Source organism: Dunckerocampus dactyliophorus, chromosome 15 (assembly GCF_027744805.1).
Source record: "Dunckerocampus dactyliophorus isolate RoL2022-P2 chromosome 15, RoL_Ddac_1.1, whole genome shotgun sequence".
In the NCBI taxonomy this organism is placed as follows: domain Eukaryota; kingdom Metazoa; phylum Chordata; class Actinopteri; order Syngnathiformes; family Syngnathidae; genus Dunckerocampus; species Dunckerocampus dactyliophorus.
In genome coordinates, this window is record NC_072833.1 from 6,993,840 (window position 1) to 7,011,792 (window position 17,953).

At 40.3% G+C, this 17,953-nt stretch overlaps 1 protein-coding gene across 1 annotated transcript in view; it reads left to right on the top strand.

Annotated features, from left to right (window-relative positions):
- Positions 1-9,150, top strand: part of ntf3 (neurotrophin 3) — a 32,261-nt gene extending 23,111 nt beyond the window's left edge. Inside the window, exon 2 of the mRNA XM_054800459.1 lies at positions 1,894-9,150. Coding sequence (XP_054656434.1) covers positions 1,894-2,787 — 894 coding nt within the window. The 3' untranslated portion in view covers positions 2,788-9,150. The remainder of the gene's footprint in view (positions 1-1,893) is intronic.
- The last annotated feature ends 8,803 nt before the right edge of the window (positions 9,151-17,953 follow it).

Sequence of the window (17,953 nt, forward strand, 5' to 3'; positions counted from 1 at the left end):
CCACCCGGGTACAGTGGAACCTTGGTTAGCGTCATTCATTTGTTCCCGAAGGTCCGACTCTAACCAAAATGGACGCTAACCGAATCAATATTTCCCAAAAGAAATCATGTAAATCCAATTACCCCAAGGGTCAACACTGGGACCAACACTGGTCAGCCTATATATAAATGACATCAGTAAAGTCACCAAAGACTTAAAAGTTAGTATTGTTTGCAGAAGATACTACTGCATTTTGTTTTGGAGAAAGTACAGAAGAGCTACCGTAATTTCTAGCCTATAAGACGCACCAGTGTTTAAGCAGCACCCACTCAATTTAGAGAGGAAAAACAGATTTGTACATACATAAGCCGCACCGGACTATAAGCCGCACATGTCCAAGTCATAAAATGACACGCTCGACTTCGTTAGGTGCACGTAACTCTTTATTTGACAGGAGCCAATCATGAGCTATGAAAAACTCATAACCAGCTTGTCAACCGTTTGGATATCGCAGGAGGTCATTACTCATATAACAGTCTGACTCACGGGGTCATCTTACAAAGAACGCTAAAATCATCACAACTTAACACTCAAAAGGTAGCTAAGAAATATACAATACAAGCACCAATGTGAGTTTAAAATAAACTCTTAACTTTTTCCAACAATGCATTTCGTCCCAGCAAAACATTTAATTGGTTATGGCTGCCGGGGTGCTACAATGCTGCCACTGTCCACCAGAGGGAGCCCAAAGCCCAGAGGGAGGCTGACATCACTGCAGTGCCCCAGGGGCCATAACCAATGAAATGCTTTGCTTAGACAAAAGGCTTGATGGGAAAAAATTAAAATAGTTGTGAATTATTTCGTGTATTCAATAGTGTTTCCCACCTAAAAAACTTTTGAAGCATTTTAATGAAGAAGGTGAAAAACACTATTGAATTCAATAAACAAAGTAAACAAAACAGTAAGATTGTGTCTATGTTGTGTCTCTCTGCCTCATTGTGTCTTTGGGAATACTCACTTCAGTGAAGGTTAAAGTAACCTTGAATGGTCATTTGCCCCTATCATTTGTCATTAGGACCTGTGGAATTGTTTCATGCATGTAAAACTATAAAACCATGTTTTGTTTTCGCATTTATGAGTCAACCTCTGATGACGTCATAGACATTGCTGATTTCTGGTTGTCATTTTGTTAGCATCTAGCTTCTTTGTTAGAAGCGAAGGACATTTTGTGAAAAAAAATACATTAACACAGTTGGACTCATGCAATGTATTAATAAGACGTAAGATTTACTTCACAATGTCATGAAACACCAGGAACTTAAAAAGCGGCTGTTTGAGTGCCTCTATTTTCAAAAGTCGGGGCGATGAGAGATTTTTCTTACATTTGGTGGCCATAAACTGACTAAGGACACATCTCTGTGAGAAATCCTGCATTTAGGAAAGTTGTTAAATGTGCAGACCGGGAAAACTGGTCAACAAGTATATGATGACTGACTAAAAACAACGTGTGTCAGAGCTTTTAATTATTAATTTTTTTACTAGTCTGTGCTACTGTTTGATTGTGCAATGCAATGTTCAACAAGTCTCATGTGTTTGTTAGAGTTGCTGTTGGCTGGTTAAGAGCATAATGTAAAATGTGTGACTATCTACAATCTACCAGAATTGTATCTGTTGGATATATTTTGGTACAAACAGTGTTTCTATGAAGAGGAAGTACCAAAGACTGTTCCCCGAGGGTCTCATAACAGGAACTAGCATGTGCCGTTGAAAACCTCGCTTCCCTGACAGCTTGTTACACCAGAAAAACAGCAGAAACAACAGAGACAACAGCAAAACTATGGTGTGGGCTGGGCATCAAAACTGGCAACCACTACACGCACAAATGAAAATGACGCCCTCTGTCTGTCTTTGCAGATCTTACAGGTGAATCTAGTGATGTCCATCCTGCTCTATGTGATGGTCCTTGTGTACCTCTATGGTATCCAGGCAACCAACATGGACAACAGTCGCCAGGGGCAGCAACAGCAGCAGCAGCAGCCGCCGCCCGGTCCTGACCCTTTAAACTCACTCATCATCCAGCTGCTCCAGGCTGACCTGACTAGGGGGAAGAACCGGGGGAACCAGAGCCACCAGGGGAAAAGCAAAGACACCGAGCCACAGGACACGCTGCACTCTCTCCTCAGTGCCAATATGCCTCTGGAGGAGCAGCGGCACGCTGAGCAGTGGGGGGCGGTGGGCCGCGGTGGCGAAAGCAGTGACAATGTGGGCGAACAGCAGTTGATGATGTTGAACACAGACCTTTTGAGGCAGCACAAGCGCTTTAATTCACCTCGAGTGCTGCTGAGTGACAGACCGCCACTGCAACCGCCGCCATTGTATCTGGCTGATGATTTCGTGAATGGCGGGCTGGAGGGCGAAACATCCGGAAACAAGACCCGGAAGAAGCGCTACACCGAGCACAAGAGCTATCGCGGGGAATATTCCGTGTGTGACAGTGAGAGCCAGTGGGTGACGGATAAAACTCAAGCGGTGGACACGAGGGGGAACACCGTCACCGTTTTGGACAAAATCAAAACCAGCGCAACACCGGATATTAAACAATACTTTTATGAGACACGCTGTCGGACCCCTACACCCTTTAAGGGAGGTTGCAGAGGCATCGATGACAAGAACTGGAACTCGCAGTGTAAGACGACACAAACTTACGTTAGAGCGCTAACGCAGGTTCGCAATTCAGTGGGCTGGAGGTGGATACGCATAGATACTTCCTGTGTTTGCGCACTGTCCAGGAAACGTCACAGGACGTAAGAAAACAACCCTTTGGGGACCTCTACCACCTGGAATTCCTGCAGTGGATTCTATTTCCACATCAAGCGCTTTCCAACTCCGGAATACGCACCTGAGTGGTGATACAAAATGACACTTCTACTGAAGAATATGTGGGTCCATTTCAACATTTCATACCGTTTTGGAAGAACTTGTTTCAGACAGGGCGTGAAGGGGAACTGTATATATAAATTATTTAAATTATATGAAATGCATGTAGTTTATACATGTTTGTCTAAATATATATGTATGAATATATTTGTGTTATTTATTGAACCAATGAACAAAAATCTCTATAAAATGAATGACAAATTGGATATTCTGAGACTACAAGGCCGGACTGGGCTGCAAAGGTGCTTCACACTGACTACTTATGTGCCTTGACCAGTGTGGCTACATAGGAAACACACACACACACACACACACACACACACACCATCTACTAGCGGTAGATTACTACACACAAACAAAGACAAAGCATGAGATGCGATTGAGCACACACACATTGTTCCAGCATCATACAAAGATTGGCCAAACCCTAAATTTAATCAGAAAAAAACATGTTTTGGTTTACTGTAACTGGTATCATGAGCAATATATTCCTCTTAGTAAAATAGTAACGACAAATGCAATGTTCCAAAACACAAAACTGTATATTGGTTTTCCACGGACTGGTGAGAGCATGTACTGTATTACATTTCGCCATCACCAGTTCCTTGAAAACCCATTTGGTTTGCAAACAAAAATAAAAAGTTTAATGCAAAGTGTTTGCTTCATTGTGAAGACGTGTCTTTTTAAAGCGTAGATGCTGACAATGTATTATGTTGCTATTCTGTTTCAGCACATTCACTTAAATACACTCATTGCCCACAATTGAAGTACACAAATTTCAATGAGATTCAATAAATGAGTTAGAAAAAAAAAATTCATTTAACAAGATAATTATGCTCAGTTTTGACACCATCAGAAAGGCTGTTCATCAGCTGATCAAAAGTTGAAGACCATAGCTCAAAAAACCCGAAACCCCCCAAAAATAGGAATTACATTTTCAAAAAAGAATTCAGTAATGAGTCCCCATTCAAAAATTGGTTTGGACATGCTTGATGCCATGTTTCCAGGAAGTTAGTGGGAATGTTCCTCTAGGTCAGTGGTCACCGACCTTTTTGAGACCAACATCCCTGGTCTCGGGCGTGAAACTGCGCAAGCTCTAACCCCCCCCCCGGGAAAAAACAGACCACCCTTGTTTCTTCAGTTTATTGATCCATTTTAATGCGTGGTACAACTAAAGGTGCATTTGTTCGGACAAACAGAATGATAACAAATATAGCTCATAAGACTTTAATTGAAAAGCTGATATTTAGCAACTGCCACGGTTTTCTTGATAACCTTACATGAATAACTATAGTATTGTACTGCCAAAAAAAATAACTCTTAATCGACATTTTTGTGGTCACTGTTACATTTGTCCAAACAAAAGGTACCTTTACTTGTTTCAGGCATTAAAATGATCAAGAAACTGAAGAAACAAGGGTGGTCTAATGATTTTTTCCATGACTGTATACAGTATATATATTTATATATGCCTAGAAAAAAAATAGATATTTAAATTATATATTAAAAAACTGAAATGTTGACACCAACACCCAATAATAACACAGAGCTTTGTATTTAAAGACAAAGCTTTAAATATGTATCACTTATATATATATATACACATTTATACACATATACATACATATATACATACACACACACACACACACACACACACGCACACGCACACGCACACACACACACACACGCGCACACGCACACACACACACACACATACCAGTTGAAAAATTGCTCGAATTTGCATTTTGCACATTTGGATCTTAATGAGGTTTTAAGTAAAGCTACAATATGCAAAAACAAGAAGGGGGAGTGAGACAAAAAGCATTTCGAAAAAGTAATTTATTGAAAACAACAATTAAACAGAAATAGGCTGTTTATCAGCTGATCAAACGTTGACCACAGGCTATAAAAGCCCAAATCTGCTCAAAATGTTCATTTTCTGTCAGGCATTCACACTGTCATGCCCTCCAAGGCCTCTCGCAGCGTGCCATTGCTGCTGAGGTTGGGTGCAGTAAATCAGTCATTCTAAATATTTTGAAAGATCCTGAGCATTACGGAACAAAGAAGTCAAGTGGTAGACCCCCCCCCAAATAAATAAATAAATAAATAAATCACACCTGCGCTGAGCCGGAGGATCCAATTGGCTGTCCAAGGCACAGGGTGGTCTTCGACCCACATTAAGGCCCTTACTGGTGCCGACTGCAGCGCAATAACCATCAGACGGCATATATGCATATATATCATAAATACAAAGCTCTGTGTTGTTATTGGATGCTAGTGTCAACATTTCAGCTTTTTCTCATTGTGTCTTTTGCTCTATTTTTTACCATTTTTGCTGCTTTTTAAATCTTATTTTGTTTAAGCAGTGATGCGATGACAAAATGAGCCACGGTCCGCGGATCGCTCCTGAACCGCACTTTGGCCAAGCCTACTTTTGTGGATCTTCGTCAAGGTCGGGCTTGTGGCGTCAGCCCTATATGCAAACATCAACTCAGTTTGTTGGCTCAATGTCATGGGCGAGCGAGCGGGTTGAGGAGAGAGAGACGGGTCAATGCGTTAAAATAGTCAGCCCTAACGAGCCGCAGCTCGAAGATTTTTTTGTAAGTGCACGTCTATGGAGTTATTTTATTATTTGTGCCTTAATTTTGAGGTAGCAGAGGCAGATTGTGAGCCATATTAACGTGCAATACTGTAACTACTGATGTGTGCACAGGCACATCGCTGTGCTCTGTCACTCACTCCCCTCGCTTAACTTAAGCAGCGAGGCAATCTGATGTATGTGCACTGATACCTCTGGTCGGGTGTTGGGGACTGGGCTCCTGGCTGGAGCTTGCGGGCTGCGTGCCTGGAGGGTGGTAAGGCGTACGGGCGTGTTCAGCGGTCAAAAGAGAGGCCTTGTTTATGCAGTTCAACAGTCTGTCCGCATTCAAAGAGAGAAAGCTTATTTTCCTGTGCCATCGAGACATCACGATAGCGTGAACGCGTGACAGAAAATGACACTGAAACCATATTTTTGCCAAGATTTTGGCTTTTAAAACCTGTGGTCTTAAACTTTTGATCAGCCTATTTCACTTTAATGCTTGTTTGTAATAAATTGCTTACTCCAACATTTTTTTGTCTCACTCTCATTTCTTCTTTTTGCATTTTGAAGCTCTACTAAGAACCTCCTCAATATGCAACAGTGCAAAATGTAAATTCTTTCAATTTTTCAACTGGTCTTAAAATTTTGATCAGGTGTGTATATAATCATGTCCTGTCGGTCATCTTTCTGTTAATGAAATACAGTAAATGGCCATATTTCAGAGACAGTGGAAACTGGTGATTAATCATGCCTGATTCATTTGAAAACTGTGATTAATCTGATTAAAAACTTTAATCGACAGACCTGAAAAATATTCAAATGTGCATGCCTCCAATTTATGCCTCCTACAAGGCCATTGTTAAACAATATGAGCGGTCGAGGAAGTCATACGAGGCAGAGGCAGAATTTGCCATCTCTAATGACCCAGGGTCTTACAAAGGGGCAAAGCTGATTTAAGAAGATGTGCATACATGCCGAGCTGGGATTTAAGGCTGTAATCTCCTATTCTAAGAGGAGCTTATCATTTGCCAGGCTGCAGAAGAGAGAAGATCAGCAATGTGTTCGATGTGCCGACCAAATCACTGCATATACGTATTTGGACTCCCATGTAAAGTTGGACAGAATTTAGTGTAACAGCTATGACAATACGAAAATATAGTGGAAAGGTTCTACAGTATATTGTCATGTTTTCTCCATGTTGCTTTGTATCGTTTTACAACTGAATAGGATGAGGTGTTCATTCTAAATACAGTCAAACCTCATTTTTTTTGGACAAAATTTTGCCCGTTTTCAAACACTGTCTCGGTTTTTGTACAGTATTGCACAAAACTAACTAGTCCATTTGCCCTGTACTGTATCATTCCGTGACCAACCCACCCACCAACTTGCAAGTGCCAGCAATTTGACAAAGAAGGTGAGAAACCCTGTTAAATTTGGATCTCGCCATAATGTATGGGAAGTACGCGTCAAGATTCAAGTTCACGTTTCATCCATTCGTCATTTATAATTATTTCACAATTTCTGCACGTACGACAATATTCTCTATAAAATTTATTTTTTGTTATTTTTGCTGGACTGGAACGGATTCATTGGATTTACATTATTTCCTACGGGGAAATTGCCTCGGTTTTCATAGATTTAGGTTTTAGTGTAACCTTTCGGAACGAACCAGGGTACAGAACGAACCACTGTATGCAGTTATTTATCAGCATTAATGTTGCCCACTGTGATTTACATATTGCGCAATGAAGCCAAGCATAATGTTCCTTTAAACTCAAACTCAAGACGACCACCAATAGTCAATTCAGAATAACCCAGACGTGCATATTTAAACAACTTTCCCCGTCTTGTTACGCCCCCTTATTTAATCCACGCTCACTGGACACTTTATTAGCTATATCTGCCCAACCTTATAACATCCGAAATTAGATCTGTATCTTAAATGATGCCTTTCAAAAGATAAGTGCGTTCTAGAGTGCACAGACCTGTGCCATGGCTGAACACCGGTGTACTGTAAATGGCCGTGATGATGTATTTTTCACAATGATAAATGTTAATGTTAACAAATGCTAATTATAAATGACGAATGTGTTGTCTGTCCCCTGGCCTTTTTATTATAACAATGTGCTCATTGTTGTGGTAGTCGTTTGCACTGGTGGAGAACTGCAAAACAAATCACTGCATATTGTTTTCATTTCGGTTTTGTCATGCAGTGCAATTTCTTTGGAAATTGTGGCTGTACTTGGTCAGTGAAGCCTGGAGAAACTGGAATCACTTCTAACACCAAATGTTAAACCATGCAGGTCACTTACAAAAACACACACCCTCAGCAAACTTATTTTAAGAGTCAACTCTGTTCAGTGTTCATTCTGTATGGTAACCTAACCTGTCAAAATAAGCTTCTACAGGTAAACAAATATACCCTTAACACCAAGATGAAGCTGGCGCGGCTGTTAGAGTCTTAACTTACATCCCCATTGCATGCTTGACAAGCGAGAAAAGACAGTGGATTATAGGATTCTTTCAGCATTGGATAGCTGCACTCTGACAGACGTGGGTGTAAAGAGGCCTTGCTCAGGTTTTGGCCTCCTATGGGAGGCAGAGTGGGGATTGCGTATCTTGGACAGGAGCAGTGCATGGGGTTCATGGTGTCCCATAGCCTGCTGGAAGCCTGACTGTCAAAAGTCACAAGTGTTTACAAATGGGAGGATCACACCGAGGCTAAGAGGTGACATGCTTTGGCAAATGACCACCAAGCTCAGCATTAGAAATGTACTTTTAACTTATACTGGTAGGTGTTGCAAGAAAACCAATTATGGTATAATGGCATCATAACTATTATATAATATACTGTAGTTACTTCCTGAGTTGCGTCAGGACGGGCATTCATGTGGTCAAGTGCTTTGGAAGACATGTTAGTATACTGCACATGTCATACAGATATCCTCAAAGTTTTACAGTGAAAAGGAGGGGATAGACGAGCCATGGGGATGCCGTTTCATTTTAGTCCGTTAAAAACGTACCGTGATTTCTAGTGTATAAGCCGCTGCTACTTTTTCGTCACGCTTTGAACCCTGTGGCTTGTACAGTGACACGCTAAAAACTACGTTTCCCATGATGCTTAAGTGGAAGCTAATATCGTGACGAAGGAACTATGAGGACGTTCAATTGTGACACTCAAGACGATGACTTCATGTCTTCAGTGGTTTTAGTTCCCAGGAGGAGGAGGAGGACGATGATGATGAATGACTTTTCTGGTGGGCTACTGTTCAACAAGCCATATAACACGCACTGTTCGCGCTGGTTGGTAAATTTCAACAGCAGGTACAAATCATTACACACACTGGACCAGCTCACTTTCTGTCATGTGTCTCCCTTAAACCGTTCCCCCTGCAACCTGTGTTAACAGTTGCTCCCAAAACATTACAACCTTACTTACTTACAACTTCTTTCTTGAGCTCAACAGTGTTTCTCACCTTCTTTATCAAAGTTCTGGCACTTGCAACTTTGTTTGGTGTCATAGTGGCTTATTTTGCAGCTGTAATTTAAAAAAGCACACAGAACCTCATTTGGCCAGTATGTGAAAGTGATGTTAAATGTTCATGTATCTATTATATTTGTCGTGTATATGTACTGTATTTGGCATTGCTTTCCTGCATATAAAACTATAATTATTCTCTATAAAATATGTTTCTTCTTCTAATTTCTGGGTGTCTGGAACGGATCAATGACGAAAAATGAGGTTCAGCTGTATTTTTATATTGTTATATTGTCTTCATTTTCACAAAGTAATCATTATCGCTCATGGGCTTTTATGCTGCATGACAACACTGTCTAACCTCTATCTGCTCCATCTAACATGCTTGAGACTTTCAGCAGATTAAGACGCTCTTTAGAAGGCAAGGAGCGAGTGCTTCGCTCAACATCGGATATTCCACATATCAGCTTTGAAGGATCCTCTAATGCCATGTTTTTACACTCGCAGAATAAAAGTCCTAATATGGTCCTCAAGGAGGCCAACCATCATGTCTTGCCAAAAATGGGCAGTTTCACATAAAGTCTATGCTATGTTTACTGGCTTCTGCAATAATGTAGGGTATTTCAGTATCTATCCAAGCATCTGAGAGACGGCATCCAACCTATCTTAAGTAAAAGTGCATAAAGGGTCTCAAAGGTCCTCCACAACTGTTACGAACAGCTTTAAGGGTGGGGGAAGGTTAGCGGGGGTGAGTTTATTATGGACACTGGCAGTAGTTGAGTGAAGCAGGCCCACGTTTAATTAGGTGACAATGGAAGGCCTGTGCAGCCGACGGAGGGGCGAGACCGTCCTGGTGCGCGCACTAACACATAGGGGGATAACGAGAAGAGGAAAAAGATGAGAAGGTGCTTTTCGCGGAGATGATTTGCAGATGTGAGGCCGTCTTGTTAACATCTGGAGCAGGATGCACCATTGACCACCCACTGTGTCTTCTCAATGTATGTGTGCATGTCTGTGGAGGTGTTGGAGAGGCAAAACATGTGGGTTAAATAGTTTCATAAACATTTAGTGACATTTGATACTGCTGTGCTTTTAGTTAGTGTGGCCTGCATACAACAACAAAAGAACTGTACTAAAAAAAAAAAACAGCGTTCTAAAAATGTATTTATGAATGTATGAGGAATATATAAGTTGATGATCTATAAAATACATACAGGATATTTGTTTCCTTGGTCAGGTCTGTGTTTTTTCAAGAGTTCAATACCGATGGAAATGTGGTTTCTGTTGAAATTGTCAATGACCGTGTTATTGTACCTCTGCAGGCCACTGACTCCTGAAAACAAGCAAACTGACACCGGCGCAATTAAAGGAGGCCTCCTGCCTGAATTTAAGCGACTTGGACGGACGCGTGCAGCTTATAACCATTAAGAGCTTTGCAGTGACAAGTCAATCTATTTCAAATGCAAATACTTTTATTATAGAGGAGGAATGTCCAGACAAGATACAGGAGATTTTGTTCCTTGTTTCCACACCAAACTTTGCAATGCATTCAGAATTTAGGGATGTACTGTATGCTTTGAAATTCTCCAAGCATAATTCACATGATTCTCTCTTCTGTCTGGCAAGAACTTGAAGGTGGCCTCAGTTTGTGCAGCTGCGCTCGAGTCACGTAAAAAGTACCCACATTTCATCATGACAAGTGACCCATGACAAATTAAGCATGTGCATAAGCATGGGCAGAACAGAGATTAGGGCTCCAGCTATCAAATATTTTATAGTCTAGCACTTTGAATTACCTTGTGTAAGAGTTGTGCTCTATAAATAAACTTGCCTTGCGTAGTAATCAGGTATTCTACTGAAAATTCCTTTGATTAATCGCGTAATCGGATAAAACATATTTTTGCTTGTTTAAGAGAAAATAAGACATTTCACTCAAAAAGTAACGACCATTGGTTTGATTTTTTTTTTTTTTTAGATAAACAATGTAACTGTCAACTAATTTTATTTGAATAAAAAGCCCCTAGTTATATTACAGCCAAGTGTTACTGGAAGATGATAAAGTTGTTAAAATAATTTCTGCCTGCAGAAAAGTGAAAGGTAACTTTCGACTTGTGTAATTCCTGGAAGAGAAGTACAATCAAACCTCAATTTCCGATCCCCAGTTTTAATGTTTTGTTTTTCATTGAACATTTTTACACATTTTTACACAAATGGCTCACTGTGCTTTTTTTAATCGAGTGTGACTGCTAAATAACCTGCCACGGGGCCCAAAAAAATTTGCGGACACAGGCAATTGATAAAAGGTAAGAGACAGTATCCAACTCAAGAAAGAATTCATTGTGAGGTACGAACAAATATCATACGGGAAGTCCGCATTTACAATAACTTCCATCTATTTGTCATTTCTGATTATTTGGAATCTTTTTCTGCATGTAAAACTATAATTATTCTCTCCAAAATGTATTTTTGTTCATATTTTAGAAAGGATTGATTGGATTTACATTATTTCCTTTGGGAAAAATTACCTCGGTTTTTGTACGTTTCGGTTTTGGTCGGACCCTTTGGAACGAGGTGCCACTATACTAATGCTGTCAAAATAAACAAGGGCATTTCCATAATGCTACCGTTTGCTGCATTAGGACATCACTATTTTTATAACCTCTAAAAGCGGTGGAAATCCCATTACATTCTGTGATTGTCATTAGAAAAATCTTGACAACATATTTTAAGTATATGATATTCCTCATCCTCTGGTTTGTTTTTTTACAGCCCAGCGGTGAAGGATGGGTTCTTACCCACAGTACCACTGTTCCCATAACTCTCTGGTATAATATTATTTTAGTCCCAGCTGAAGTGGAGTCATAACCCAGTCACTTTAAATAATACCTCATCTGAGTTTCTCACAACTCCAGTGTCCCAGGGTTTCGGTCATGTTTACCTTTAGAAAAAAAAATCCTGACAAATGATCTGCAGGACTATCATGAACTGTGCCGGGGTTTGTGACAGAGAATTCATTAATTAATATTATTAATCACAGATGCTGGCTACCATACTGGACATTTACTTAAGTTGATGGTTTACTGACGGCTTATTATGTTCGGATGGAATACTATACTAAATAATATGCATTATGTTCAGGGAATGATCTCATGTAAGCACAGGTTAGTCATGCCCTGTATTAAAATACTAATATCTAATTTGACTTTTTTTCCCCCCCACATTGATTGCGTCAGTTACCTCTTCTTCTCCTGAACTGCTACACACAAAAGGGTGAACATTTGGCAATACATGCAACGTGCTAAATAATGCAGGCAACACAGTAGGTATTAAATACACCAAAGCTTGACTCCATAAGTCGGACTGAATTGCAATTTCTCACACAAAACAGCGACTGTAACTTTAGGGTGTTTTCCTGAATCACCACAAAATCTGGTATACAGTTTCAAGGGACTGACAAGCACATGTCTGTAAAATATGAGCAGGATTGATTGACAAACATGGCTGCCATCAACCAAAAAAAAACTTTGCAGGGCCACGACTTGCCCATAAGTCACTGACAATGTGTCTATTGAGTATAAAACTGGAAATCTATACTACATGTCTTCCAAAGCACTTTGACCAAAACCCATAGCGGGCGTCACAATGTCATTTACAATACTTAAAGAGGTAGTAATGAGTCACAGGAACACTTTGTGGGACATGAAAACCTTTGAAAGCATTTGCATAACAAACGTATCATCACTGCTATGAGTTAAGAAAATAAAAAATTGTGTCTCAAAGTCCATTTAGGACAAAGACAATGTCAGTAAAGTATACACGATGCATGCACAAGGACCCTCCAAATAAAACCCCTGCAGTAGAATAAGTGTCAAACACATGAGGCCGACCTCCTGAGGTGTTCAAGTCTGTTGTCTGGGAGTACAAGCACTGGAGAGATACTGTATGTTGGTATGGCAAGTGTCAGTCCAGCTAACATTACCAGCCCAGGGATTAACCCTTGAGTGGGAAAGACATTCGGGTCATGCAGGCACAATGCACTCAGCTCTTAGAGAGGCTTTATGACTGCGAGAATAACTACTGAATGGACTGACAATGTATGGGACGGATACAGTATTTATGCCCTTGTCAAATAATGTCAAGTGTGTTACCCTACCTTCTTAAGCAATACCAACTAAAATACAATATAAAAAGGTGTTATTGCTAAAAGGCAACTACTTTACGTTTTCTTAAGCTAAATTGTCAGGGTTCTTAATGGAAAATCCAGTGTAAATCATCTACAGCAGGCCTGTCCATTAAGTCAATCGCGAGCTACCGGTCGATCGCAAAGCTAGTTTGAGTCTCTCATAAAACGTCACTTTGTAGATGTCACATGACATCAGTTATCTGACATTAAGCTAGTGCTCTCCCGCGGCAATTGTCAGACGTCTCAAACTACACACGGAGATGCAACTTTCATCCTCATTATTCCGATTACGGATAAGCTAACACAGCGGTAAGATGCCTATATCTACTGTATAACAAAAGCTTTCCATTCACTTGTAGCAGCTAGTTACGTAGAAAATAACTGAATTGGTTTACTGGCTTTGCTTTGCTTCATGAACTCCACAAATGCATGTTTTCTACACTTCTGCCTGTTAAACTATTATTTCACGATCAATTGGGCAGCAGTGGCTCAGAAGGTAGAACAGGTCATCCAGGAACCAGAAGGTTGGCGGATCCCAGCTACTGTTGTTGTGTCCTGGAGCAAGACACTTCACCCACCTTACTTCCAGTGCTGCACACTCTGGTGTATGAAAGTGAACGAATGTTTGGTGGTGGTCGGAGAGGCCGTAGGCACGAATTGGCAGCCACATTTCTGTCAGTTTACCCCAGGGCAGCTTAGGGCAGCTGTGACTACAGATGTAGGATACCCCTAAAAGTGTGTGACTGCGGAGTGAATGAAAAGTTCACTTCACTGTGAAGCGCTTTGGGTACCCTGAAAAGGCGCTATAAAAAGGTGTGACGGCTTTCATTTTGTCGTGCCGCTGCGCCACGATCAATTACATGTAGCGGAAACCCTGAACGTACATAAATACTGAGTATATATATTCATAAATATAGTAAATATGCAGTATATATTTGTATATTCATAGCAGGAGGTAGATCTTTGGGACTTGGTCATTTTAAAAGTAGCTCGCAGGCTGAAAAAGTGCAAGTGATCTAGAGTATGTGAATATTCAATTCATGCAAAAGCAGTCAGCTGCAAGTGAACAGTAAACCAAATGTTACATGATACAATTTGTTATTTTATAAGAGGGAAAAGCACTTGGCGGTTGGGACTTGTTTCCTGTTATGAGCAGAATGATGGATGATGTCAGCGCTTCCAGACTTTGGGGACCAAAGGTTAACAGATCGTGCTGGTGTTCATTTTAAAATGTACAAAGGGTGTGTGAACCCATGAGAGACATTCAATCACCACATGAACATGTTTGTGCTTGTAGTGTTCCCTGAAATTTACATTATCAGTACTATTTTTTTTCATAGCCGGATACTTTCGTCAGATGCAGCTGAATAACACAGCAACATACCCCACTACAAAGACAGGGGTGCTCAAAGTGCATCCTGGGGGCCATTTTCATTCCTGCAGGTCTTTTTTTTTTTTTTTTTTTTTTTTTTTTTAAATCAGCCCTCTGCATATTGTAATTATTAACACGAGATATTATATCCAGTATATGACACTATTTTGCTTTGCCACCTATAACACAGAGCTAAGTTGTGGATGTTTTATTCACATAGTGTAGCTTAGCATTTATTGACCTTCATTGGACTGGTTATAGCATGTTTAATATACAAAATGTATTAAGTAAAATAAAACATGCGATGAGGAACGTAATTCGGGTTAGTTGGTGAGGCCACTTAAGTGAAGCGTTTGGATTCTCAAAACAATCAACAAAACAAACCTTACAAGCCTTACTTTCTCTCCCATCATATCATTGTGTGTCCATTGTTGTGTATGTGTTCCACAGTGTTTACATGCGCGTTGCAGCGGCCTTCAGCTGCCCGTATGTGCGTGACTGTCAGACGGCTAAGCAAATAACCCGAAAAATAATTAAATTCATCGGACGAGGCAGCCTTTCTCAGTGGTGGAAGACACCGGGTTCGCCGACTGCTCTCTCACTTAGCTGGAAGGCCTGCTTGAGTCCCACCAATGTACTATCACACCCAAACAAGGCGTCTCATCCTCTGCAAGTTTCAAGAGCGATATGTTGTCTTGAAAAGGTAAGTCAAATATGTTTTTGTCTAAATTAAGGTGATTTTGTGGTTCCTTTTCTCATATCATATAGCCAGTAGCAGGGGTGGAGCCAGGAATTCTGGGTCCAATGAAAAAAAAGTAATTTTAACCTATTTTTTGCCCTCCCCGGCAGTCAGGAGACCTTGGAATTGTCCTGACTTTTCCCCTTTATACAGCACCCCTGGACAATAGCACATCATAAATAACTTGAAAAGCATCAAATTAATCCATGTGATCTGTATCGGAATCGGCAGCACAAAACACTGATCGGAACATCCCGAGCAGCAACAGTAGCCTGTGTTTTTAAGGATTTTTATTATTTTATTAGGGATTATTGTGCTGCCGTGTCCAGACCTGTCACCATCACCAAGTCTGGCGTCTCACCGAACATTACAGTAACATTACTGACACCTAGTGACCAGTGTAGAATACCACATATCTTCACACATCTTTCAATGAGTCTTCTGAATGCCTTATATTTTTGTTTTATTTCATGTAGCCATTTCTATGCTTGAAAATGTTTAATTTAGGCTAAAAATACGTAAAAATAGCTTCAATATGCATATTTTTGAACTAATAATAGGCCGTATTCAACAAAAAACAGCACGATTTATGAATACATATTTTTTGAAAAAACGTGATAGGGTGAAGCCACGAAATTCTAACTGCAAAAATTTGACGACTTTATACATTTTTTCCCCCACCTAAACGGCATCAAATATGTGGAGGAAATGGGAGGCAATAGTCCTGGTCCTGAGGGTAAAACGTGAAAAATCTGTCTCATCTATCAGCACGATGCAGCTTTCAAGCTCAAATGCATTTAAGTGCAACCAAATTGCTTTTCTGAGAGAAAGCCCATAAAAGTATCATGGCAATCATCATGGCTGACATTTCCATGGAGGATGAGGGTGATGTGGGAAAACTGACACTTAACTTTCAAGTTATGACCTGTTGCCGGTTTATTGAGTGAAGTAATAACGCTAGTTAAGGAACACGATACAGGAAAACATGAGTTTCTGTGCGTAAGCGAGGCCAAAACAGCAGCTCAGACAGAGCGCTGAAGGACTGTTAATTGACAACACTTCTCAGCAAAGCTCTTGTTTGTTCTTCGGAGGTCACGCTCATGCAAGCCTCATCCATTCATACACTCCACAGACACACAGCCTGTTCCAACATGAAGCCAAGCGGCAGTGCAATGGAGCTGATTGGTGTCCAAAGTGCAACTATGTTTTATGTAGTTAAAATAATATAATATTACTTCTCTCTACTTTAGTTTTTTGCTGCCACAGTTTTTATTTAAAAAATTGTTAATTTGTTAAGTTAGCAGGATAACCTATTTGAAATATATATATACAAAAAAAGTGTAAATACTTGTAGAATATTTTCAGGTACTTGTAACACTGACCATGTTTTCCCCTTTGCCATATTTTTCATTCATATGTGGACTGCATTAGTGGCATTCCAGTCCCTTGAGATCATTTCTACTTATGCTGCAACATGGTCAGATGCACGCAGTTCCTTCTGCCAATCAGGTGGGTTTGGTTTACATTTTGCGTAACGTAATACAACGCATTTCAGCAGTAAACTATCTTGTGGAACATTCCGTGTGATTTGGCTGTTGTAATCAACTTAATGGAAACAATGAGATGGCAAACCCAGTTCAGTCCGAGGCGTGATGCTGGATCAATGAGATTTAATTTACGAATGAAGTTCAACATCATTGCTCACAGCACAATCGAAGTTGCTTCAAACACACACACACACACACACACACACACACACACGAGTGTGTATGAGGTCAGCGCAAATACACACGCGCACTAGTTTTGGCACTTTGGAAGAGAAACAAGTTGTGTGTGTTTCTAATGTACATCCAGTCAAACACAACAGATGCACAGCCTCATGCACATGGAATGCATGCACTCTCACCAAAACAGCTGCGGGTGCTTTGGGTAGCAGCCACATTCCTCATGAGACTGTGTGAGGTCAACAAGCAGGGTTTCCGCTACATGTAATTGATCATGGCACAACTCCACAGCAAAATAAAAGCCTCCGCACCTTAAAAATGAGGGTTTTTTTTTTAAAATGTGAAAACAATGTTAAGTAATATATTGTATGAATGGATGCATGTGCTGTATTGATACATATGGATCTTATTATTTACGCACATATTGACCACAATTAGTTTGAAAGAAAATTTCAAGATCATAAAAATGTTCACCTCAAGGTGCAACATAAGCCTGGCTTAAGCCTAGCTTAACCCCAAAACACAACATATAGAGGATATCAATACAAGACACAGTGGACCCTGGAACAATATGTGCCAATGCAGAAATAACCACCCTGATTAATTAATCGTGACAAGGCAGTGACAAATGCGTAATAAATACTTAATATCATTCTAAAAACAAAATAAGTGTGTACAGCAATCTAAACACAAACTTGACATCTATTTGCTGTCATTTCTGGCACAGGGACTGCTTGTTTAAGCTAGCGTTACAACAGTGCTGTAAAATGACACATGCATTATCTTGAAATGATCTTAAGATGCTGTGACAGAACACACAAAAGGGAATACTCCAGAACACACATGGCTTTACATACGGAACTTTACATGTCCACAATATGGAGCATTACTACAGCGGAATAGTCAAGTTGCCCAGTCTTGACTGTTAAAACATGCCTGATCAAAAAAAACAGCAGA